General features: G+C 41.4%; 1 protein-coding gene across 1 annotated transcript in view; it reads left to right on the top strand.

The window, feature by feature from the left end:
* The first annotated feature begins 82 nt into the window (after positions 1–82).
* The window catches only part of lrp2a (low density lipoprotein receptor-related protein 2a), a 45,090-nt gene continuing 19,982 nt past the window's right edge, over positions 83–25,190 (top strand). Inside the window, exons 1-39 of the mRNA XM_029279402.2 lie at positions 83–347; positions 5,242–5,349; positions 5,784–5,906; positions 6,356–6,472; positions 6,905–7,015; positions 7,143–7,256; positions 7,402–7,518; positions 8,133–8,276; positions 8,379–8,498; positions 8,853–8,981; positions 9,414–9,583; positions 10,798–11,021; positions 11,419–11,625; positions 11,788–11,990; positions 12,219–12,359; positions 12,530–12,733; positions 13,360–13,552; positions 14,019–14,144; positions 14,344–14,474; positions 14,693–14,830; positions 14,933–15,214; positions 15,347–15,586; positions 16,124–16,243; positions 16,673–16,789; positions 16,926–17,306; positions 17,645–17,659; positions 18,011–18,259; positions 18,873–19,084; positions 19,219–19,403; positions 19,629–19,857; positions 20,018–20,195; positions 20,394–20,522; positions 21,216–21,382; positions 21,576–21,719; positions 21,896–22,005; positions 22,420–22,597; positions 22,715–22,928; positions 23,026–23,265; positions 24,627–24,815. Coding sequence (XP_029135235.2) covers positions 83–347; positions 5,242–5,349; positions 5,784–5,906; positions 6,356–6,472; positions 6,905–7,015; positions 7,143–7,256; positions 7,402–7,518; positions 8,133–8,276; positions 8,379–8,498; positions 8,853–8,981; positions 9,414–9,583; positions 10,798–11,021; positions 11,419–11,625; positions 11,788–11,990; positions 12,219–12,359; positions 12,530–12,733; positions 13,360–13,552; positions 14,019–14,144; positions 14,344–14,474; positions 14,693–14,830; positions 14,933–15,214; positions 15,347–15,586; positions 16,124–16,243; positions 16,673–16,789; positions 16,926–17,306; positions 17,645–17,659; positions 18,011–18,259; positions 18,873–19,084; positions 19,219–19,403; positions 19,629–19,857; positions 20,018–20,195; positions 20,394–20,522; positions 21,216–21,382; positions 21,576–21,719; positions 21,896–22,005; positions 22,420–22,597; positions 22,715–22,928; positions 23,026–23,265; positions 24,627–24,815 — 6,664 coding nt within the window. The remainder of the gene's footprint in view (positions 348–5,241; positions 5,350–5,783; positions 5,907–6,355; positions 6,473–6,904; positions 7,016–7,142; positions 7,257–7,401; positions 7,519–8,132; positions 8,277–8,378; positions 8,499–8,852; positions 8,982–9,413; positions 9,584–10,797; positions 11,022–11,418; positions 11,626–11,787; positions 11,991–12,218; positions 12,360–12,529; positions 12,734–13,359; positions 13,553–14,018; positions 14,145–14,343; positions 14,475–14,692; positions 14,831–14,932; positions 15,215–15,346; positions 15,587–16,123; positions 16,244–16,672; positions 16,790–16,925; positions 17,307–17,644; positions 17,660–18,010; positions 18,260–18,872; positions 19,085–19,218; positions 19,404–19,628; positions 19,858–20,017; positions 20,196–20,393; positions 20,523–21,215; positions 21,383–21,575; positions 21,720–21,895; positions 22,006–22,419; positions 22,598–22,714; positions 22,929–23,025; positions 23,266–24,626; positions 24,816–25,190) is intronic.

The following is a 25,190-nucleotide window of genomic DNA, read 5'->3' as shown; positions in this document are numbered from 1 at the left end:
TAGGGCAAAATAAACAAAGACGATTGCCCGCTGTGAGTGAAAAATCACTGGCACTCGGGACAAGTCGGAGCTGCATGGCATTATGCAGATTCCAGGGCGAGAAGGATTTATCCGGAGGGCCGAGGCTGGCTTGGGGGAGCGGCTGTCCTGGCCATTGTGCACGCCCCTTTCATCAACTAGCGGGCCAAGAAAGACAGACAGAAGAAAGCAACAGCATCTCAGCCCCAGTCCCTACAGCTCCTCCATCTGCACAGCGGAGCTGGACGGACCAGCCAGAATGTGGAGAGCACTGCTACTTCAACTCTTTCTCATCTTCATATGCTGCTTTACCCTATGTGACTCTGAGGGTAAGTACTCAGATTTTTGTACTTTTCTTAATTTTTTTTTTTTTTTTTTGCTCAGACAGACTGTCAGCTGAATGATTCATTGAGGACATGCAGAGTAGTTGTGCTGCTTGGTGGCTCACCAAGTTCAATTGTTGCTCATCAAAACAAACTCATTCAACATTCAACTGCTGAATTTGTTTGTTGGCCAATTAAAAACAATTCTGCATATTTAGCCCAGACAAATATAAATACGAGTATCAGAGGATAAATGGCAACACATGTAAATAACATTGTTTATGATTCACAATGTTATAACAGTAAGCGAACAAACCCCTCATGTATTTATTGTGTTTCCAATAGGCAAAGTAATTCCTGCTCTAGAGCTAAATGTTTGACCACTTAGTATTACTTTAAAGGTTGAGCACAAAGCCTTCCTCAGACAGATTGGAAGTTCTCTTGAGGAACTTTTGCCTGAGCTTTACTGTTGCTAGGTAACAGAAAAGAGCATGTGACTTACAGACAATCTGTGAGGACTCAGAGCTACTGGTACAAATCTCATTCAGTGGAGCAGATTTTACGCTGCAAAACACCGACTCAAGATCAACCTGCGGCTCGAGGAAGAACTGAAGTTTTCTGATGTGAAACAGAGACAGACAAAATTACTCAGACGCTGCTTTTTATACATTACAGACGTGTGTTTGTCTGTTGTGTATGTAGCCCGGCTAGATCCTACTTCTCAAATTGTAATCTGCTTTCTTTTTGCTCAACCCTTAGTATGTAAGCTCCTTAGTGTGAATCAAGCAACTAATTACACTGCAGCTGCTGCAGAATGGAACCATTTCTACCTTAGGAGCAGTTTGAAGCAAAGAAAAAAAGTGTATCAGGAGTGAGGTTATGGCTGGAGCTTTCATTCATTTATTTTGAAATGAGAAGGAGAACTGTCCATACCCCCCCCACACACACACACACAAAAGTGTAGAACTGTGTTTCCTCTAGCATTAAAAAAAAGAATGAACTGAGCATTCCCTTTGATGAACTGCACTCACACTTTTAGCTGACACCTGCTGATGACAACTCAAGTGTAGGCTACAAAATGATGACTTGACTTAAACAGCACGCTCCTTACAAGTCAGCATGCTCATGTTGATCATTAGCTAGCTTGGATTTGTTGTGATTAACGTACAAGGATGTCAACAGCTACTCCATGTAATGTTGTGCCAAGAGCTTCTAGAAGGTTTAAAGTTAATGTGTGAATAGATGTGTACCTTGATTTACATTTCAATGAATTATGAGTGATGATTTTGCCATGATCATGTTTTTTTTTTCTTGCAAAAACAAAGTCTGCATGATCTTACATAAAAATCACTTAACCTGATAATTGCTTCTTATGAGGGTCTGTAACACATTAGCCAGCCCTTAAGCTTGATGCTGCCGCAGAATGCTTACACTGGCACTAATTGCTAATGTGAAAGTCTGGGGTGATTTCCTGGTGTGGTATTAGCGATCTTCTCTCATTTTTTTGCTGTTCCAAGCATGTTTTGCCAGTAAATTCAGTTGTTTTCTACATGAATCATTAGCAAGTCCATTGTAAATGATCTCTTAGGTGCAGCATTACAACTTTAATGGTGTTACAAATAATTGTTTTTTACTGTTATATGTATTTATTGTTGTACAATGGGGAACATGAAAAAGAAAAACAAGAAACCATCATTATGTCATTATGTAATTGTTGTTCCGCCAGTTTTTTCTTCAGGTGTGAGGGTTCATGTACACAATTTTATCAGATCTATTTTGTTTTTTTGAATTTGTAATAACATACCTTAAAAGTCTGCAAGACACTCAGACTTGACGAGCAGTATTCACTCTAAACCTCACGCATGCCGGCCTTTTTATCGGCACAGGAGCCTACATCGTTGTGCAACAGTTACACTGCGTTAGAAACAAGAACACAGTTGGCACCAATCAAAAGCAAATCCTTTGTTTTCCTGCAGCTCTCTGTCAAGGTTACAGATGCTCTGGATGCATGTTTCAATAAACTGTTGGAAAGCTGTGACTCACTATGCAAAGATAAATTAAATTACCCAGTGGTAGTTTCATGACATTTTGAGAACTTTATTTTTCCACATTTTATTCATGCCTTTGTTGAGGCACACACCAAAAATCATGTTGAGTATTCCTCAATTCTAACAAGCCTAAGGCTTTATTCCTCACTCTATTTATTCCTTCCTTTTGCTGCCATGCGACTGCCAAAGCCCCTTGTTTTTTTCACATTTTTGTGTGTAGCTGTAAGAGCCAAAGTCACTTGTTTGGCAATTGACTGCTTTCTGCTGCATTGATTTCCATATGAAATAGGCAGCAGCACTTCGCTCTGACAGCATGGACAGGTCCAGCGTCTCATGTTGCCAGCAGCCGCTTTCTCCACTTTTCTCCCCTCACATTCAGTGAGTCCAGAGGACTCGGCCAAAACAAGACGGCATTGATGAAAGCTTGAAGACATCTTTCAGACGCCCCACGTGACAAGAAAGAGATGTTTCAGTAGTAGTGGACAGGTGTTTTCTTAATGGGTGGCCTTGAGAGGGAAGCTTATGTTTCAGCTTTTTTTTATTCTATTGCAGGAAGTAAGCCTCATACTGTACTCCATCTCCAAAGTGGCTTTTTTAAGGGTGACACTTCCAGTTATGAGTTTGCATCCCTGCTGACACCTCTTTTGTGCAATTGTAAATTCACAGTGGGGTTTGAAGCGTTTGGGGGGCTTCATTCTAATGAAAATTCCTCCACTGCTCTTCTTTGTTGGCCAATAGTAGGACGTCCTTATCTTCCTAAATGGAAAGTGCAGTGCTCTCTCCTGCTGTGGGTTTAAGTTGCTAATTAGAAAAGACAAAACTAGAAAAGAATGGAAAGGAAAACATTAAGCTAAACAAAAACGCCAAACCATTAAAAACATGAATAGTTAGATTAAAGTGCATTTACCCTGGCTTTCACATTTTCTTATACTGAAAGACAGAGTCAAATAAGGGCATTGTCAGGATAAAGAAGTAGAAATTAGAGTTTTAAGGAAAAAGTTACAAAGAAGGTTCTTTAAAGAAGGTAAGCAGAACCCTCACACGAGATAGTGCTGTTGAAAGGTTCAGCTTCAGTGTATCTGTCACCTTTCCCAGTAGTGATACTGTCAGGAAACCCCGTCAGCAAACAGTGCCTGCATTTGAAAGCCTCCAGCAGATTGATTTCTCCTTGGCATACATGGTTTTAAGTTGACAACCTACTGTAGGCATAATGTATGGCAGGCGGTTATAATGGACTTGATCTTTTACAAAGCAGAAATGTATAGTGTTATTTGATTCCGCTAAGGACAAACGTGAGGCTCTCCAATTTGTGGTCTTTATTGTTTAGGGACATATTGTGTTTTTGTTCAATAAAATATATTTTTTTTGCCGTTTGTTTAACGTATGCAACATTCATCCCTGCTGCCATACAGTAGAGGATGCAGAGACCTGAGGGATCACTGCCTTAAAACAAAGGCTACCTTTGAGCAGACTGAGCAGTTTTATCATTAGTAAACTGAGCAGGAAAAAGTTGAGCCTCCTGGATGGCCGCTGAATGAGTGAAACGTGCAGCTTGTTTTGTTGTGTTGGTCTAAAAGCAGTTTGGTAGTGTGCTGGCTGATTGACTGAGACAAGAATTTGCAAATGTGGGTTCATGCAATGATGGAGATGATTAATGCTGACCTAAGATGTCCTTTGTCTGTCAGTTATCATGCATCAGGGAATGGTTGAGTAACGATGTCCCACAGTATGTTATTAAAAAAATGAAGATATTCTCACCAAATACACGCTCCCTTTTTGTCGTTTTGTCCAAGTCGCTCAACACAGTGTGTTGGAGCAGCCAGTGACACATACACATTCACCAAATAAATGGTGTGTGTATCTTGTGTGTTCAGCAACACAAAAGGTTTATGTGACTGCTTGTTTATTGTTCTTGTAATAATGTGTATAAAGTGAAGTAAAGTAAGGATGTGATACATTATTGAGATGCATTGTGATTCTTTTAAATGCACAGTAACAGGCATGGCTAAAAGCAGAGGAGAAGAGATACATATTTATTGTTTCGGCTGATCCGAAAAATTATTGCAAATCTGTGATCCAAACCTAACCGTGAGATTTTCAATTCGTTGCACCCCTACAGCAATTCCCCTGCATGCACCACCAATCACCACCTCACAGCTCTTCTCAAAGAATTTGTGTCGAAATGGTTGTGGTACCACCCAGTACCACTATTTATTCCAATTACATTTCAGACCAGACAGGAACAGGATACATCATAAATCAGGCTGTCAGACAGACAATCAGAATCGCACATTCCTATATGGACGGCTCTGATGGAGTGTTCTGCCACTGAAGTATGCTGCCTGAATCAATCTCTCCTGGAGAACGTCAGGAGAAGGTAGAGTGCTGGTGGTACCTTATCTCTACAGATGCCCCCTCAGTGAGAACATCAAAAGGAGGCTTGTGATGAGCTTGGGAAAGGTTGTGTAACTGTTAGGGGAGATGGCTGGCACGCTTGTCTCCAAGGCTTGTCAATGCTGTTAACAACATGCTTCATCAGTGAGACGCATCCCTACCAACAAACACCATGTTTTTTTAAAATCTGATATAATGTGTATAAGAACTTAAGTTCTCTTTATTTGCAACACTTTGTATTATGTCTTCCCTTTGCCCCATATGCTACAGGTGGACATGTTTTAGATGTCTGTAAATAAAAATAATGTAATCGATGGGAAACACAATTATGGGAATATAAGTGAAGATGCAAGTTCTTATAGCAAATCTTTTAAGAAAAGCTTGAAACTGAGCTGAATTCCATATAACCGTATTGAGCTGAGCGTGATTACATCATGTCATATTTGACTTCTGTGTAGGATGTGAGTTGGGGCAGTTCCGCTGTGGGACAGGACGATGTATACCAGATGACTGGCACTGTGACGGCACATCAGACTGTATGGACGACTCTGACGAACAGGACTGCCGTAAGAGACTCTTTATATCCCTCTGAAAGGCTGGGATTGTCAGTTACACTTGTTGGATGTTAATTTGAGAAAGAATGATCTCAGAACCTTTAATGTGAGTCCAACTTTCAAGTTTGAAAAGTTATCAGTTAAACATAATTAAAGTAGCGTTCTTTATTCTATCACAGCTCATCCATTGGATTTTACAAATTGATTTTTTTTTTTTAAAGGAAATCTTAACTTGCAAAATAAACAGTATGCTGTACTATTACATCATTTGCCTCATAAATTGAAGGTTTTGTAAATATGTAAAAGCATACAAATAATGCACAAATATAAGTTACTTAAGATTGTACTGAAGAAATATTCTAGAGAAAATGTACATTTACCCTTTTCACCACTTGTGTACAGTCAATATCTATAAATAATATAATGCTCTGTCTGTATTTCCACAGCTCAGGTAACATGTGATGACCGTCATTTCCAGTGTTTGAGTGACGGTGAGTGTGTCCCTGAATCTTGGGTGTGCGATGACGAGGAGGACTGTGAAGATGGCTCAGATGAGAGGCAACACTGCCGTAAGTACATTAAACGGAATTTATAATTTGACTGTTTTTTTTGTTGAATTTTAAAAATGGCAGGTCATTATTCCAGTCGTCTTCCAGTTGTAGTAGTTTCTATGTAATCACAAATATGTTTAGGATATGCCTCTACCAGTTGCTTTATGGAAACTTGAGTATTATGTGCTTATTTTTCTATAATTATTCTAATCTGGGATGTCGTTTGTGTTGCTACACACATGCAATAAATACATTAGTCCTGAAAGGTTGATGAAGTTATTTGTGTTGGATCTTTAATAGCGACTGGCTACAGGGTCTGTGGCACTGAGGAATTTGGGGAATTAGATAAGGTTTATGTAGCCATATCTACAGTGCACGGACATCGCATGCATATAAGAACCACTGTTAGTGAAAAAAACCTTTCTTTATACTTCATACTGTTAACTCACTCTTCAATCTATCCCCAGCTGGAAGGACATGCACCAGTGGCCAGTTCAGCTGCAGTAACGGGGCATGCGTCCCCGGAGAGTACCGATGTGACCGTCTGGCCGACTGCTCAGATGGGTCTGATGAGAGAGACTGCCGTAAGTCTTCTTCAGGGAGGTTCCCCCCCCCCCCCCCCCCCCTTTTTTTTTTTATATCACAGGCTCCTGTGGCATTTTAATCAATTTGTTAAGATTAAGAGGCTCGCTGACTGACAGAATGGGCCACAATATGCTTTTTGTTGTCAGAGGTTGATTGCAGATTCCTTGGTGGATTAGTCAAGCTGAAGTTCAGCTGCTATGCCATTATTGTGCCGACATGGTAGTCTCACAGCGCTACACACACTGTGGTAATCTCACAATTGCATAAAGAATGCTGTGACGACTGCTGTTGTTATGGTGGTGGCATTACATTTGCGTCTCTTATCCCTTCCCATTCTCCAAGCTTTTCCAGTTTTAAAAGGCTACAAAGAACACAGTTGTCAGGCTGATTTAAGTGAACTGAATTGTCCTGATGATGATTTAATCTTTCAGATTACCCTGAGTGTACAGAGCTGAGGTGTGCTAATGGGGCCTGCTACAACCGGACCCAGCGATGTGATCATGCGCTTGACTGCCGTGACGGCTCTGATGAGGCAAATTGCAGTAAGAAGCCAGTACATTCAAGTGATGCATGGTTCAAGTGGAAGTCATTTTTTGAGCAGATACAATCTTCAGCATGACATCGTCGCCAAATCTATGTTTGTGTTTTTTCCGTCTGTGTTTTCTTCAGCACAGCATTGCAATACGGGCCTGTTCCAGTGTCATAACGGGGTGTGTGTTCCTCAACGCTACGTCTGTGACCATGACGATGACTGTGGAGACCGAAGTGATGAGATAAACTGCAGTATGTTTTCTGTACTCTTTAATGCAATTTAATCCAAACTTAATGTTCTTGTATTCATTTTCTTTTTTTTCCTGCCAAATATATGTGCTTGTAACTTACTCTCTTATCCTCCTTGTGTTTTAATATTCTCCATTCTTTTCCGCAGCGTATCCTACATGCAAAGGGAACTACTTTACGTGCCCCACTGGCCGCTGTATCCACCAAGTCTGGGTTTGTGATGGAGAGGACGACTGTGAAGACAATGCAGACGAAAAAGGCTGTGGTATGTTTCTAAAAGTTTCAAACAAGTTGTTATATGAAGTTGATTTTTTATTTACTGGATTTAAAAAAAAAGTGAGACATTTGGCTCGTAAAGAAACTCAAGAAGTAGTTCAGAACTCAGCTAGCTCTCTGTGTGATCCTGATTCATGTCCAGTCTCCATGGTTGGTTTGGGCTTGCGGGACGCTATGCCTGTGCTCCTTTAAGTGTGTTATTCAAATGGCTCTTTGTGGCACAAGACTGCGCAGCCCCCCCAAAAGGCTTTAGAATTCCTACACACGGCTGTGAAGAGTGTGTGTTTTTAGAGGATGGGCTGCAGAAGTCCCTCTGAGCCCCCATGTGACCCCCCTCAAAGCTTCACTCCCCTGCATTGATTTAAAGTGACAGTAATTTCCCCGACAATAAAGTCCTAGTAACAACTCTCAGAAGATCATCGCCACATTCTTGTGGAAACAAGGCGTCTAGTTCTTGATACACCTCTCACACTCAATATGCCTTCATTCCCAACTGTATAACACACTAATACAACTCTCCACTGTTCTTTTGTCTTCTGATTTCTTCCCCTTGTTTATGTTTTAATAGCTCTGACTAAGATGATGATATTGATTTTTCATCAGATAATGTACAGCGGGAGTGTTACCCGGGAGAATGGCCCTGTACATCCTCTGGCCTGTGTATACCCATGGATCAGCTGTGTGATGGGACGGCTCACTGTCCTGAAGGAGAGGATGAAACTAACATCACTGCTGGGCATAACTGCAGTCAGTACCAACACAACTACTATAAAGCACTCATTTGTACATCTAATATGAGAGAAACTATAAAGTATAGTAATTTATTGATCTGGTCTCTGTTCTGCTCAGGCATCTGGAGATGTGCCTCTCTGAGCTGTGAGCATCGTTGTCATGCTTCCCCTGATGGAGGGGTCTGTTCCTGTCCTTCTGGATACATCGTCAGCAGCAACAACAGCCGCTCATGTATAGGTACATGTCCCTTATTGAGCTTACATCACACTTGCCCTATCATTGAGATTCTTTTGTAATCACACAATTAGAAGGGATGAGTTTTGATTCCTTTGTTAAGAAGATTGGATAGGCAGTCCAGCCAGAACCCTGATAGACTAAAACAAGAGTTGCCAGATCTAGGAATGCACAATCTGCTCGTTTTGTGTAGAGTTAAAAGTACAGCTGACAATGTGTTTGGAAATAAATCATTTAATTCGATTCACACCTTTCAGGTTTTATCAGTATTTTCTTCAAAATGGTGTTAAAGCATCTATTGACTCAGACTAAACAAATCAACATTACATTTTCTATTGCTGTGGTTTCCCGTTGCAGACTTTGACGACTGTTCGATGTGGGGCGTGTGTGACCAGCTGTGTGAGGACCGCGTAGGCTCCCATCACTGCAGCTGTCGAGAGGGTTACATCCTGGAGCAGCACAGATACTGCAGAGCTGACATATCAAGTGAGTTTCATTTCCTCTCTGTTTTGACAGATTGTTTTACATGTAGTGCGCTCAAGAAGTATTGAATGTGTGAATGATTCATCCAAATGAGGTTCATTAGCATGGCCCCCTTTCCTGTTTGCCGGGCACTGTGGCTGCTCTACTGACCGTCTGCTCTTCTTTCTTGTGCATTGTTGCGTACCAAAGGTTGTTTTAGTTAATCTCGCTCCTTTGTGGAACATAGAAAGAGTGTTGACTGAGAGGCTGACCACTCTGCCTTTAGAAAGAGGGTGTAATGATAGTGGCTAGAAAGTGCGCTACCTTCATGAGTCTGAGTCAGGGATTTTTCTTTCTGTAAATTTCCACGGATATTTTAGCTCAGCATGCATACTCCAAAAGTGATTTCTGTTTTAATAAACCTCATGCATTTGTTGTTTCTTGTTTCATCTGCAGCTGGAGTCCCATCCTTGATATTTTCTAATGGCAGAGACCTGCTAATAGGTGACATCCATGGCAACAGTTTGCGCACTGTGGTCACTTCACAGAACAGAGGGGTTGCAGTGGGAGTGGACTTCCATTATAATCTGCAGAGAATCTTCTGGACCGATACCATTCAGAATAAGGTATTTTTTTTAAATCCAGTTTCCATATCCAATGCCATGTTTGTCTTAGAGCACTACCTTGATGAAATATTTAGCTTTGTCTGGCTACGTGAAACCCAATCCCTTGTTTTCGGAAACACTAGACTGGAGCTTACCAGAAATAAATTATTTTTGTTATCCTTTAAAATATCAGAAATGTGGATACTATAATAATAGGATAGCTGTTGGCTCCTTTGCGGCTGGCTAATAATGAAGGGAAGTAGATCGGGAATGGAATCCAAATGGCCTAATCTTGAAACCTGTCTGATAGGCAGGTATGATGTTCACATACCAGGGTGCAATTTTTGTAACCCAATCCTGTTCAAAGTAATCATGCTGTATTTGTTTCCAGTGACACTGCCCATCTTTAGACATTCTTTGGCCAGCTAAAAAAAACTTTTGTTCAACTCCTCAATGTTTAAAAACTACAGCCACTGGGCCAAAAGGCTTAGACGTCCCTAAGACTTGGGCATCCGATTAAAAGTAGGGAAGGCACAAACAGGGCATGTGAATGCAACCAGAAAGGTTAAACTACCAGGCTATTTCCACATCTTCAGTTTCTCTTTTAACGGGTCAGTTGAAAATGGATCTTGTTTCCAAAAAAGAAAAGCTGCTAAGAAAACTAACCCCCTAACCAGCTGCCTGGGCGAAAAAGGCTTCCAGTCTGAGAAAGTAGTGCCATCATAGTGTTGGTGGAGAGACATGTTTGGAAAAACAAATTTATGGTTTAAAAGAAAAATAACAAGACAGAATTCTCACACACGCAAACAAATTGTCTCAATCTGTGTTTTTTTTTCTTTTTTCCCCCCAAGCCTGTCAATAAAATAGTTTTAGTATGCTGTAATTGTTTCTCCTCATTAAGAAAGGTAAGAAAGTTAAGTAATAGGGCTAAAACCTAGGGTTTTGTTCTGTGTCAAAAATAATTCATTTTTTTCTCTCACACTGCTGAAGCCTAAAATCTTGGAGAACTAGATTTTGGAAGTATTTTTTTTTTATCTGAGATTATGCTGTGGATTTAATCTCCCATCACTCATATTTAAATCATCAATGAATGGATCTCTTTGTGGCCAGTGTAGACAGGGAGAGTGTTTTTTGTGTGATTCAGTTTGAATTCGCTTCAGTATCTTCCCTTTATTTCAAGGGGCTGGGACCAACCGTTGCACTAAAATCCCAAACAATGATCTCTTTCTATACAGGTGTTTTCTGTGGATATGGACGGTTCCAACATGCAGGTGGTTTTAAATGTATCAGTTGACTACCCGGAAAACTTGGCAGTGGATTGGGTGAACAATAAACTGTATGTGGTGGAGTCCAGCGTCAACAGGATTGACATGGTGGACTTTGATGGAAGTAACCGGGTCACACTTATCACTGAAAACCTGGGAAACCCTAGAGGGCTGGCGGTGGACCCCACTGTCGGGTAAGAACATCTCCCCATTCGTCCACCCACCCCGTTCCCAAACTCCTCATACTGTAACTGTCGTGCTCCAATGGCATGGAATAATGGGGTGTGTGTGTGAGATTAGCAGATTGCCCTGGGTGGATTAGTGACGAGCAATGTAAGTGATGACCCTCATTGTAATCCAATAGTAGTTCTAGGGGGGGAGGAAAGCCATGTGGCAGCAGATGATTTTCTTATCTTAAAGAAATGTAAAGCTCTTTGGTGAGAAGCACAGTGACCCACATGGAGACATAACGGGATGCTGAGGATGCTAGATTTAATTAACGAAAGAGGAGTACCCTATATATTTGTGACTGCTGTAGTTATAAAACCTCAGAGAAAACTAGAAGATTAAATATTTAACCTCCTTTCACAGGTATATGTTCTTCTCAGATTGGGAGGCGCAGAATGGACAACCTGGCTTGGAGCGCGTTTATATGGACGGAACCAACCGTTATGGTATCATCCGCACTAAATTGGGTTGGCCTGCTGGTATCACACTGGATATAGAGGCTCAGCGTGTCTACTGGGTGGACAGTCGCTATGACTACATTGAAACTGCAACATATGACGGCCTTCATAGGTAAATATTTCATGGGTGGCTCTTGGTAATAATCATAATTATAACACAGTTGAACTATGTTTGCCATAAAAAACCTTACTCCTAAAATGTTCTGATGGTTTAACACTCGTAAAAATTGCATCCACATTTGAATAATTCAATGCTCTCAAACATTTTTAACAGAAAAACTGTAGTCCATGGAGGTTCTGTGATCCCACATCCGTTTGGAATCAGTCTGTTTGAGCACAATGTCTATTACACCGACTGGACCAAGATGGCCGTGATGAAAGCCAACAAGTTCTCTGAAAGCAGTCCTCAAGTTGTTTACAGTACACCTCAGGCTCCGCATGGAGTAGCAGTAATACATCAGCTGCAACAGCCTTATGGTAAGTCCTTTATTGAGTTAACTTGTCCCCTTCAACTGATCCTGATGCAGCTCACAGTTTCTTATTGTTTATTGTATGTTATAATGTAAATATACCCAGATTTTTACATCATGTGACTGCTAGTGTTACTAAAAGGAAAGCCATATATAGGTACAGTTTAAGCAGCTTATAAACCTTCATTCTTCTCATGTGTCCATTCATTGGGGTTGTTTTTGTTTTTGTCTCTAGTGTCAAATCCCTGCAGTGTAGACAGAGGTGGATGTGAGCAGATTTGTGTTCTGAGTCATAGAAGTGACAACGGAGGATTAGGTTACCGCTGCAAATGTCGCATGGGCTATGATCTACATGCTGATGGCAAGCGATGTTATGGTAAGAGAGCATTTGATATAATAACTAATGTTTTTTTTTTGTTTTTTTTTTATAATTTGTGGTCAAAAAGTGTAAAATTGTACACCCAAAGATTTGTGTAAGCTTTATAATGTGTAATGATGTATTCTTGGGGTGTTGGCATTGATGATCTTCTGATTTCCTTTCTTAAGCTGTGAGGCAGTTTCTGCTTTTCTCCAGCCAGCTGGCTGTGAGAGGGATCCCCTTCAACCTGTCCTCTCAGGAGGACATCATCCTGCCTGTCACTGGATCGCCCTCCTACTTTGTCGGGGTGGATTTTAGTGCTGAAGACGATGCTATCTTCTTCTCCGACACAGCCAAAGATATCATCTATAAACAAAAAGTGGATGGGACTGGTGAGCATTTTTAATGGTCGCGTTGCTTTACTTGTGTAGAATAACCTAAATAAATGTACACATGATTTCATAAAAGTAGCGTTATAATCCTAGGTAAGTAGAGTTTGAAGAAAAAATACCAACAGCTAATATGTTTTCCGGTGTTTTCTCTGTGCTTACATCCTTGGATAATTTCGTTCCTAGCAGAGAGCCCTACCATGTGATTCTGTCAGGCTTATACAGGGAGTTATGGGAGTGCCTGATGGGGCCGACTGGTACTATGGGGGAGGGAGTGGACAGGAGTATTGACAGTGGAATACTGATCATGCATTAAACCTATACCTCAAAATAATGACTTAAATATGAGTTGAACAGACTAATCTAACACATTTTTGCACTTTTTGATAATTAGTTTAAAAACTGTCACTTAAGTTGTATAAAGGACTTCCTAACGTGATAATCCACAAGCAGTCATGGAGCACAACAAAAGAAACTCCCCTGCTCTGATCAGTGATGTTGTTTTTGGAGCTGCTCTAGTTTTTTTCTGTCAGGTCCACATGGGGAAAATGCAAGCTGACAGCCTATTTATTTAAATGTGTTCCTCTTTCATCTCGGTGTAAAACTGGGGTCTGCTTTGATCTGCACAGGGAGGGAGGCACTGGCAGCCAATAGACTGGATGGAGTGGAGGACCTGGCTTATGACTGGATTTCAAAAAACCTCTACTGGACTGACCCACGATACAGGAGCATATCAGTCATGAAGCTGGCTGATAAGTCCAGGAGAGCCATCGTACAAAACCTCAACAACCCGAGGGCCATTGTGGTTCATCCTATCATTGGGTAAACAAATATTGACACAATATAGATACAAAGAAGTATGAAGGACATTTTCATTGTACTTATCCAGAGAGTTTACATAACTGATAATGTAGAGTCAACACAAAAGTTCTTTTTATTGGTATCTGGTAACAAATTATAATGTGCACACCATTTCAAACTTTTCTTCCAATAAAGCCCTCATCTGATTAATGAAATCTTTATTAAAAGCAAGCTGTTATTTCCAGTTACCTCAAAGTCATAAGGCCTCTGTGACCAACAGCTGAGATTAGTTCAGCGTGAAGGGCAGTATTGTAGAGACCACTAAGAAGTTGGCTTAAGCAGAAAAGCTCTACAATGTGGAAGTATCCAAAATCTGAAAATATGACGTCTAAGTGGTTTTTGTCATGTGAATACAGAAGTATTCAAAGTAGGTAACTTCTGTAAAGGGAAATGACATTGACACTCATTGTTTGTTTTACACTGACAGATATATTTTTTGGACCGATTGGTACCGGCCGGCGAAAATTATGAGGGCTTGGGGTGATGGGTCACATGCCATGTCTATAGTAAACACTACTCTTGGCTGGCCTAATGGTTTGGCTATAGACTGGAGGTGAGTCAAAAGTTTTCTATAGCCATTTAGCTAAGAGAACTGTTCCACAATGCACCTTTTCATTAGGCTTAGCATTTATGTAATTATTCACTGTTTACCCTATGGTTGCTATAGCAAGGTTTTCTCCCATTCATTCTCCTGACAGCATTTGGAGCTCCCTTATTTAAAACTCTTACTCTCTTTCTTTATCTTCACCAAGCTCAATGCGTCTGTATTGGGTGGATGCCTTCTTCAACAAGATCGAGCACAGCAATTTTGATGGACAAAATAGGTTGTCTTTGGACCGCATTACCCAGATCTCCCATCCATTTGGTCTCACCATTTTCGAAGGTAATAAGCAAAGGAAAGGACATTCATCTGAAAAGTTTCAATAAAAGGATCACATATTTCCTCTTAATTAAAAGGGAGGTTGTTTCATTGTCAATTACAGTACATAGACTTTGGTTTGTCATTCTTGCTGGTCATGCTAAAAGAGCAATTACTGTTAGAACGAGGAGGTGAAAGATAATGTAATCAAGGTTTTGCTCTGTTGCTCTTGTGCTTTGAAGGCTATGCATACTTTACTGACTGGCGCCTGGGTGGCATTGTACGTGTGCGCAAGACTGATGGTGGGGAGATGGTCGTTATCAGAAGGGGAATCAGCCACATCATGCATGTCAAGTCTTTCAACTCCAACTCTCAGATTGGTCGGTAGCTCTATCCACATCCCCTCTCGCTCCACTTTTCCTGCATAGCTGGGACTCTTGTCAGTCGTAATCTTGGTAATTACTCTCCGCTCTCCTTCTCAGGTTCCAACCTCTGCAACAGGCAGACAAATCCAAACGGAGACTGCAGCCACTTCTGCTTCCCAGCCCCAGACTCTCAGAGGGTGTGCGGCTGTCCGTATGGCATGAAGCTGCTGCCCAACCATCAGACGTGTGTGGAGGACGCGTCCAACGAGCCCCCGACTCTGCAGTGCGGTGCCAACTCCTTCTCCTGTGGCAACGGCAAATGTGTCCCAAACAGCTACAGATGCGACGGTGTTGACGACTGTCATGACAACAGTGAAGAAGTCAACTGTGGAATTAACAGTAATGTTTTTTTTTTTTCTAAATCCAGTTTGTACTAAAAGCCTGTTGTGACCTGTTAAAAATCAGTTTTATGTCTTTTTGTGATTAAAAACGCAGCTTAAAATAATTAATTTAAATCATCTCCTTTTTTAGACAACACCTGCTCTTCCACTGCTTTCACCTGTGTCAATAAGCACTGTGTGCCGCTGCGATGGCGTTGTGACGGACAGAATGATTGTTTTGATAACAGTGATGAGTTGAACTGCCCCACACGGGTTCCTGGAACGTGCCCTGCCAATCAGTTCACCTGTGCCAACAACCGCTGCGTCCCACATACCTGGCGCTGCGACACTGATAACGACTGTGGAGACGGTTCAGACGAAGCTGACTGCCGTGGGTATCCCTACAGAGCCTGTCCACTTAAAACAAATAGGATTGACATACAGTGGCTGTTTTGTTAATTTCTTAATACAAAGAGTAGAAACAGGCACATATTTATTGCAATGGCTGAACATCACATGCAAATATATTTGAGAACACATAGTTATTAAAGAACGTTAGTTTGCACACTAAACATTGAGTGTCAAACAACTGAATTATATATATATATTAATAAAATGCTGTTTATAGCATTAATTATGAAATAATTTAGATATTTTACAAGTTTACATTTTTTGGATCTTTTTTCAATTTAAACCATCAAAAAATTGCAAGTGGTTTTACCTATGTCAGAACTTCTTAAGGTAATAAATGACACTGAATTGGCTGTGGACCCAAGGGTGCACCTTTGCCATTAATCAGCTACTTATGGAAGCACATTTTTTGTCCCTAAAACAATTTAAATGAACAATATTTGCATTGAAGGAGTAGGAAGGAAAGCTCTAGAGTTAGTATCTTGATTAATTACTGTATCACAATTTGTGTTGATAGATCTTGGAAGCACATGTCACCCAGGACAGTTTCAGTGTCCAGACCACCGCTGCATAGACCCAGCCTACGTCTGTGATGGTGACAGGGACTGTGTTGATGGGGCAGATGAGCAGGGATGTGGTAAGTACCTTTCACTGTTTCTACTTCTACTTCTTTTACTTCTTCTTCTATACATATTGCTGCTTCTGTCTATTTCTGCTTGAAATTAAAAAGCTCTTTTAATACTTATTAGATCTATTATCTTTACCTGTTCTCTTTGATATTGTAAATTGGAACTTTATCAACCCTCAAAAGAAGAATTCATTCATTCACTCACTCATTCATGAATTTACTCATGCATTCAGCAATGCCCTCGTATCAGCTGATCGTGCTTAAAAAGTTGCTGAGGTCAATTGAATGCTCTTTAAAATTCGACAAGCGTTTGCCAAGCCTCTTAGTTTATTGACCTCATTACTCCGTATTGCGCAACAATTGAGCTCCACATGTACAGTATATTAACCAGAGAAATATTGGATGCCAGATTTAACACACTCAACTGGATTTTTTCAGTCTACAACTGCACTGCAAATGAGTTCAAGTGCTCCAGCAGTCACCAGTGTGTCAACGCCTACTACCGCTGTGATGGAGTGTTTGACTGCAGCGATCGCTCAGATGAGCAAGGCTGTCGTAAGTATTTGAATTTAAAAAAACGTACATTATACGAGCATAATTCAGTGTTTCATGTTAATCTACAAGTTTGTGCTTTTAAAAAAATATTTTGTACAGTTCTCACAAGCTGTTTATTGTGTTTTTTTCATCCCAGCTACTAGGCCACCTGGTATGTGCCACCACGAGAGTGAGTTCCAGTGTCAGTCAGACGGAAGCTGTGTCCCGTCTACCTGGGAATGTGATGGTCACCCAGATTGTGAGGATGGCAGCGACGAACACCATGCCTGCCCGCCTCGCACCTGTCCTTCCTCGCTCTTCCGCTGTGACAACGGTAACTGTGTGCTGCGCAGCTGGCTCTGTGACGGGGACAACGACTGCAGGGACATGAGCGACGAAAGAGACTGTCCCACACCGCCTTTCAGATGCCCGAGCTGGCAGTGGCAGTGCCCCGGCCACAGTGTGTGCATCAACACCACCTCTGTGTGTGACAACACTCCTGATTGCCCAAACGGTGCTGACGAGTCTCCTCTTTGCAGTAAGTCAGGTCTTTGCTTTCTCTGTAAGCCTGGAACATGATCTTTGTCTATTTGAGTTGATTGTTTTATCACATTTCTAAGATTGCTGACCTTCTCAAATTCAATCAAATTTCACATGACATGACAAACAGGATCATACTCTTAATGAATTTTTATTGACTTTGACATTCCTGTAATGCCTGAACTCTGTAAACAGACTCATTTTTTGTTGTTGGATGTTAAGTGTTTGTCCTTGGATTTATTTGTGTTAAAATCATGCATGTGTGTGATTTGAGCTGTATTAACCGAAAAATTATCTGTGATTTTCCTTTCTTGCCTTCTTTCTCACTACTTTCAGATGAGCCTTTGCCAGGTAGGAACAAACTCTAAATCATTGCCAGAAAATGCTGCAAGTAGATTTGATTCATTTTCAACCAAAAAGTAGATTTGTTTCCAAACATGATCAAAGAAAAATGTTGTTGCCAGTAGAGTGAATGTGGTAAGTGTTGCAACAAATGTGCATAAAATATAGTTGGTTGGCCCAGATTAGCAACTTCAAAATAAGTAGTTAGTGCTTTGTTGTTTATTATTTAGCATAAGAGAATGTATATAAATTCAATTATTTGATAGATTTTGTATTTGTGTTGCTTAAGCTATCATCTACTTGGATGATTTTCATTTCATTTTGGGGTTTTAATTTCTGCTTTCTCTGCTTTAAACTCAGATCAGGAGAGTTGCTCTGACAACAACGCCGGCTGCACTCACGGTTGCATACAAGGCCCGTTTGGCGCCCAGTGCAGCTGTCCTGTGGGTTACCAACTGAGCAATGACTCGAAAACCTGCGAGGATATAGATGAATGCAACCCCCCTGGACAGTGTAGCCAGCACTGCTTTAATGAGAGGGGCTCTTTCCGCTGCCACTGCCAGGATGGTTACACTCTGGAAGCAGACCAGCGTACCTGCAAGACTTCAGGTGAGACGGGATTTGTCTTAATCCTGCTGTGATTGGAACACTGTGCACATCTGGGAGTCCTGTAAAACAACCCATCATTTCACAATGCAGTAAAATAGGAAATGGGCCAATAATCTTTCCCACAGTAATTTGGTTGTCAAGATGATTAGCCTGTACCTCACATGCCTCAGTTGCCTCCGCTGTGCAGGGCAGGAATGAGCAGTGATAAAGGGGGGAGCTTGGCCCCCAGACTGCAGGACAGACACAATGTCTTTCTTCTCCCTTGTCTCTCCCTGCTGCTCTGATTTCTTAAGATAAGACAAATAACATATATGTCAGTCACTGGCCATCATTGGTGTAATTAGGACATAATCACAAACAAAGGGCTGTTTATGGGGAGCGTGCCTGACATAAGCTCCTCTTCCACACAGATAACCCGCTGAAAGGCTTTGCACTACAATAGGTCATTATTTGGACAAAAGTGCATTCCCCATGGATGGCTATTTGAGCAGGGTCTATTTAACAGTCCTGTGTAGAGTTTTGGTAGACATGCAAAAACTGACAAGTGATCTTATTAGCATGAGAATGGACATGAAAAAAAAAGATAACGGAGCTTTTGATGTCTACTTTACAGATTCTCGTCAGGCATTCCTGTTAGTGGCGAGCCGAAATCAGATTGTGCAAGATGACATAACTGCTCAGCCCAATGTGGTCCGCTCCCTCGTTCGAGACGGACGCAACATCGTGGCCCTGGATTTTGACTCAGTTACAGAGCGTGTGTACTGGTCTGACACAAGCCAGGACAGAATATGGAGTGCAAATAAAAATGGCACTGACAGAACTGTGGTGAGTTTTTTTTTGTTCTTTTTGTCACCAGTTACATATCACATTGAAACATTTTGTGTTTATTGTCAGCTTTACATGCAGTATTACGTTTTCCCTTAAACTTATGTAACTAAGAACCAGTCTCTTGTGGATAGATCTTTGACAGTGGGGTGACTGTGACAGAGAGCCTGGCTGTGGACTGGGTGGGCAGGAACCTGTACTGGACTGACTATGTTTTGGAGACAATTGAAGTGTCTAAACTGGATGGCACCCATCGCACTGTATTAGTCAGTCAAAACGTAACCAACCCCAGAGGCCTGGTGCTGGACCCAAGGGATAGGTCAGTGACATACAGAGAAACAACAACATTTGTGCTGTGTTATGCAGATGTATTTTTATTAATGTATTGAACTTATTGAATTAGAACAGTGCACTTTAATCCATCTATCAGTAATACTCGTCCGTGTAAATATTCCATAGCTAAATTTAATCTGAAGTCCTCAATCCTAAATCCTACATTATGGCCTCTGCTTGATGTGAGAGATGATGGGCCTTTGTTTTGCAGTGCTCACCTGATGTTTTGGACTGACTGGGGGAGAAACCCCCGCATTGAGAAGGCCAGCATGGACGGGAAACTGAGGACAGTCATCATTAGTAACAAGCTTTATTGGCCCAATGGGCTCACAATCGACTACCCAAACAATTTGTTGTACTTTGCTGATGCCTACTTGGATTTCATCGACTTCTGCGATTATGACGGCAACAACAGGAAGCAAGTTCTGGCCAGTGACTTGGTGAGTGTATTAGAAGGGAAACTTCTTTTTGATTGCACATTTTTCTGGATTCTCTTTAAAGCTTTTAAAGACTTAAAAATGAACAGAGAACATTACATTTCCTTTTCCAGTAGCATGTATAAGACACACTTTTTTTTCTTTTGCTACTCTCTATGTAAAGGTACTGCAACATCCCCACGCAATTACCATTTTTGAGGATTTTGTCTATTGGACCGACAGATACATCAACCGTGTGATGCGAGCCCATAAGTGGCATGGGGAGAACCAGACAGTGATGCTGTTCAACCTCCCTCAGCCTATGGGTCTGGTGGCAGTACACCAAGCAAGGCAGCCGGCAGGTACGTCAAAGATAATCCATATTCTCTGTTTTTCCAGTATTAACTAATGTTGAAAAAATAATTGGCAACGGCATTATGATGGTTCTCGTATTGAATGTGATCCAGTAAGGACTTTGTCTTTTTCTCTAAAAACTTTAAAGTAACTCTACAGAAACCGTGATTGTGGGGTCATGCATGCGTGTTTTTCACAATTTTTAGGTGAGAATCACTGCTTGAGGAGTCCCTGTACTCATATCTGCCTGCTCTCCGCGGTGGGACCGAGCTACTTCTCGTGTGCCTGCCCCTCAGGCTGGACTCTGGCAGAAGACCAAATCACCTGCAACAGAGGTATGCATCTCTGCCAAATGAAGGAGAACACTCGTCGCTCAGTTTGATGAAAAAGGAAGTAGGGTCAGATGCAGTTGATAAGTCGATGCACTCCTGAGGGATTCATCTAAAATAAGCAATCCTGTTGTGGAACTTGTGGCTTTCAATTCATATTCCAAGCATATCAGTGCTGTAAGAGGAGACAGCTTATAAAACACCAATTTAGTGTGGAAATTGATCCAGGCACTTGTCAACAGTGTCCCAATTAGATTCTCTTGTAAACTGCTGTCCCTGTCATACATATTTAGAATCATATAAGCACGTCTTTCAAGGTCTTAAGAAGACAAGGGACCTTTAATTCAAAGTCCTTCTTGGGTCAACAGCTTAACTCATCTCAGGTTTCAGCCTATTCAAGCCAAGCAGAACACAGTCTCCCCCTGAGGCCAACGATTATCCAAGAATGAAAATGCCCCACAGCCATTCATCGATTCTAATCTCCGACCACAAAGCAAATCAGATTGTGGAAACAACTTTCACCTGTCAATCCTCTTTATAGATAATGGTCTGATAGATATCTAATTTGTACCAGGTTTTAAACCACTGTAACAGAGATTAACCTTGACTAAATCTACTTCCAAAAACGTTCTTTTCAAGCTCTGTTTAAAACAAGCAAGTTTTAATTTGATGCTTTTATGTGAACTGTTTTCCTTCTAGGTGAAGATCCATTCCTGGTGGTTGTGAGAGACAGCATCATCTATGGCATTTCTTTGAACCCAGAGGACAAGAGTAATGATGCTATGGTCCCTGTAGCTGGGCTCCAGAATGGCTATGATGTTGACTTTGATGACAATGAACAGGCCATCTACTGGGTGGAGCACCCGGTAAGTTACTGTTCAAAGACAGCTTTTCAAAATTCTTTGTATGTACATTAAATAGAGAATTTATGTGTTGTCTGTTTAGATATGAGTATAGATATATATTGATTATACACACTAAATTAATTAGAACCATGTTTTGAAAAAAAATCCAAGATACACTCTTAACGCCTGTCATCTGTCTTCCTCTGTCCTACAGGGTGAGATCCACAGGGTGAAGTCAGATGGTACTAACAGGACAGAGTTTGCCCCTGCAGCCATCCTTGGCTCCCCTGTTGGCCTGGCCTTAGACTGGATAACAGAGAACCTGTACTACACCAATCCAGCTACACAGTCGATTGAGGTGAGACAAATAGTACTTTGCCCAGTTGTGGTTTTTTTTAATGATTTTTACAGCCTTTACATTAAACTTTTTTTTTAAATTGCACCGGCAGAAAAGAAACAAGGAAACCTAAACAGGAGCAGCATCACAACACATGTACACACTGTAAAATGAATGTTGTCTCTGTGTTTATTCAGGTTTTGAAGTTGAGAGGGGAGGTACAGTACCGGAAAACTCTGATCACAAATAACGGCTCTCCAACTGGCGCTGGAAGTCCTGTTGGTATCGCAGTGGACCCAGCACGTGGGTAAGCCCGATTTAACACAGTGCTGGCACAGGACGTCATCCCAACAGCTACTGAGCTCTAACAGCCTCCTCATCGCCTTCTGCTCTGCCTCTAGAGAGAAGTGAACCAGTGTTACTAAATACTCTGCCACACACTCAAACCTAAGCAGCGTACATTAGTGTATGCTCAAGAAATAAGTGAAACCTTTCTAAGCATTCCTTTCTTACATTCAAATATTTTTCAGTCTGATTTGGGTTACTGACTAGTTCATTCTTAACCTCAGATAGGACCCTTTCCTTTGTGTGTTGAGATAATTCTCTAACTTAACAAAAACCCAAATATCCCAGTCACTTATCTCAGAAAAGGTTTTTTTTCCCCTTGGTTGATATCCTGAATTCCTGAGAATTCCTCTTGTTTCTTGAATGTTTTTCTTAGCAAACTGTACTGGACAGATCAGGGAACAGAGAGCGGCATCCCTGCCAAAGTGGCATCTGCAGACATGGATGGCTTAAACCCTGTTATCTTGTTCACCAATAACCTCGATCACATCGAGTTCCTCACTGTGGACATCCAGGACAACAAGCTGTATTGGGCTGTAACAAGCACAGGCATGGTGGGTCTCATTCGATTTGTTTCTGACCAACATAACATGTTGCACAATATTATTTTAATGTGGGTTATCGCACAAAATCAACATTTGACTGAGTGTTTGGCATGTAAATCCTCACAGATTGAGCGTGGTGATCCAGATGGAAGTAACCGCATCACCATGGTGACAGGCCTGTCTCACCCCTGGGGTGTGGCTGTCCATCAAAACTACCTCTACTTCACTGACCGCGACTTTGAGGTCATAGAGCGCGTGGACAAGTCCACAGGTGCCAACAGGGTTGTGCTGCGAGACAATGTTTCTGGACTCAGAGTCCTGAAAGTGCATTACCGCGAGAGTGAGTGAGACATCGTCGTCTTTTTTCAACTTTGACTGTTTTCCAGCCGTTATGTCCTCTGCTTGTTTGTCACACTTTATTCTGTCTTCAAACTTAGCCTCTGCAGGTACATCCAACGGCTGCACCAACAATATGGGGGCGTGTGAGCAGCTCTGCTTGCCTCGACCGCAGAGTCTGTTTACCTGTGCATGCGCCACAGGTTTTAAACTTAGTGCTGACAACAGGACCTGCACTCCCTACCAGTCCTATGTAGTGATCTCCACTCTGTCTGCAATCAAAGGCTTCAGTCTGGAGGGGGCCGACCATTCTGAAGCTATGGTGCCTGTGGCTGGAAGAGGTCAGTAATAAAATAACCTACTTACAACTAAGCAGTTGTAGGTAGGTTAGGTAGTCCGTACATTCCAAACTCGGTAGGTAGCATGTTTTATAGAATTTTAATGTATTACATTTTTATGTATTTTAAGTATACAATTAAGGACACAAGAGAAAATAAAGAGTAGGTGAAAGAAAAAGGAGAGACAAGGGCCAGATCCACAAAGATTTGGTTGCACCCGCTGTCTGCCCCGTTTTAGCACCCTTTCCACAAAAGTATTTGCACAAATTCTATGCTGGCACTAACACACCCCTAAAGTTGTCCTGCTCTGTGCAGTTTGCTTTTGTTTTGTTAATGTGGAGAAAAGCCTGCTCCTTTGCTCTGTGCGGAGCTTCAATCTAAGCTGATGAAACTGTTTTGCTTACAGAAAGAAATGAGCTGGGAGTGAAAACTTTTTAAAGATGTATTTTAGGCAGTCTTGAAAAATGTAAAACAAGTTTCACTGTTTAGTAAAAAGCTTCCTCTCTGAATGGAACAAGCAAGGGAAACTCGGTCAAAGAAAACATGCATTGGGGCGCGCTGGTGGCGCAATGGTTAGGGCGCGCATCCCATGTGTTGAGACTCTCGTCTCGAGCTGTAGTCCCGGGTTCGCTTCCACCCTTGGCCTATTTCCACATGTCATTCCCCACCCTCTCCCTGGTTTCCAACTCTATCCACTGTCCTATCTCTGCATTAAAGGCACAAAAAGCCCCCCCCCCCAAAAAAGAAAACTTGCATCCTCATGCGTAACAGCTCCAAACCTCTCCGAAGTTGTGGATGAAGTGTCGAGTCGCTGACATGATTTAAGCCCTGATTTTATAAAAATAGTAATGTCAAAGTAATATCTACAGATTTAAGCAGAGGCAGCATTGTTTTCTGATCATTGGAAAGTTTGCAAATTATCTCTCTTATAAGTGTCGCTTCCATATTTGCTCCACAAAAAGAGAGGAGGAGAAATTAAGCCAATGTAATACACAATGGTCTCAATGGTGTTAAATATAGCACCACTGTAACTTCCTGTGGTTATTAGTGCTGGTCCTTGTCAATAAGAATGTATTTGCAACAAGGCTTTTAAGCATAGGAAGGGGAACATTTTGTACCAAATTTCTGAATATTCCCTAATTTACATGCACACACATAAGACATGCGCAGTGTGGTTTGCACGCATCTCACCATTTGAACGTTCTTTGCTCTTATTTGCGCAGGTTTAGCGCACGCAAAAGCAGTGCAATCTTTTTGTGGAACTGACCCTAACACAGTAACAAATACCAAATCAGAATTTCACTATAGTTTTTATATTTGAAGTAACAGTTAAAGTCTCTAATGCCTGTGTCATCCTCCTTCAGGTCGTAATGCTTTACACATTGATGTACACATGGCTTCTGGTTTGCTGTACTGGTGTGACTTCAGCAGCACTGTTGCAGCACAGAACGCGGTCAGACGGATCAAACCAGATGGCTCAGGATTACGTAGTGTAGTAACATCTGGGATAGGACGCAACGGGATACGAGGCATTGCTGTGGACTGGGTTGCAGGTATGTCATTGTGCCAGATGATGTTTAGTCACATTTTGCTCTCAGTTAAGGTACAGATTAGACACTGGTTTCATTTACTGGTTAGATTTGGTTAATTAAGTGGATGAAGATCAAGTTCATCACCATAAAAACATCCGACCATTGTATCATAGAATAAAAAGGGGACTGTTACTTTGTTTGTTATTGTCCTCTGGTTTTGGCAGCAGATACAGTGTTACTTCAAACTTTTGGTTGAGGTACAACCGACTTTACCAACTGAGCCTCAGCCGCTCCAATGTTGTCGTTCAATTCAAGATCATTTATTTCTGTTTTTGAAAATTAAAATTTTCCTACCTTTAAAGTTCAGATTTATCTTGAAAAACATATAGCACTCTT

Source organism: Labrus bergylta, chromosome 13 (assembly GCF_963930695.1).
Source record: "Labrus bergylta chromosome 13, fLabBer1.1, whole genome shotgun sequence".
In the NCBI taxonomy this organism is placed as follows: domain Eukaryota; kingdom Metazoa; phylum Chordata; class Actinopteri; order Labriformes; family Labridae; genus Labrus; species Labrus bergylta.
The sequence above is the reverse complement of the archived record's forward strand: the minus strand, read 5'-3'. Positions and strand labels throughout refer to the sequence as shown.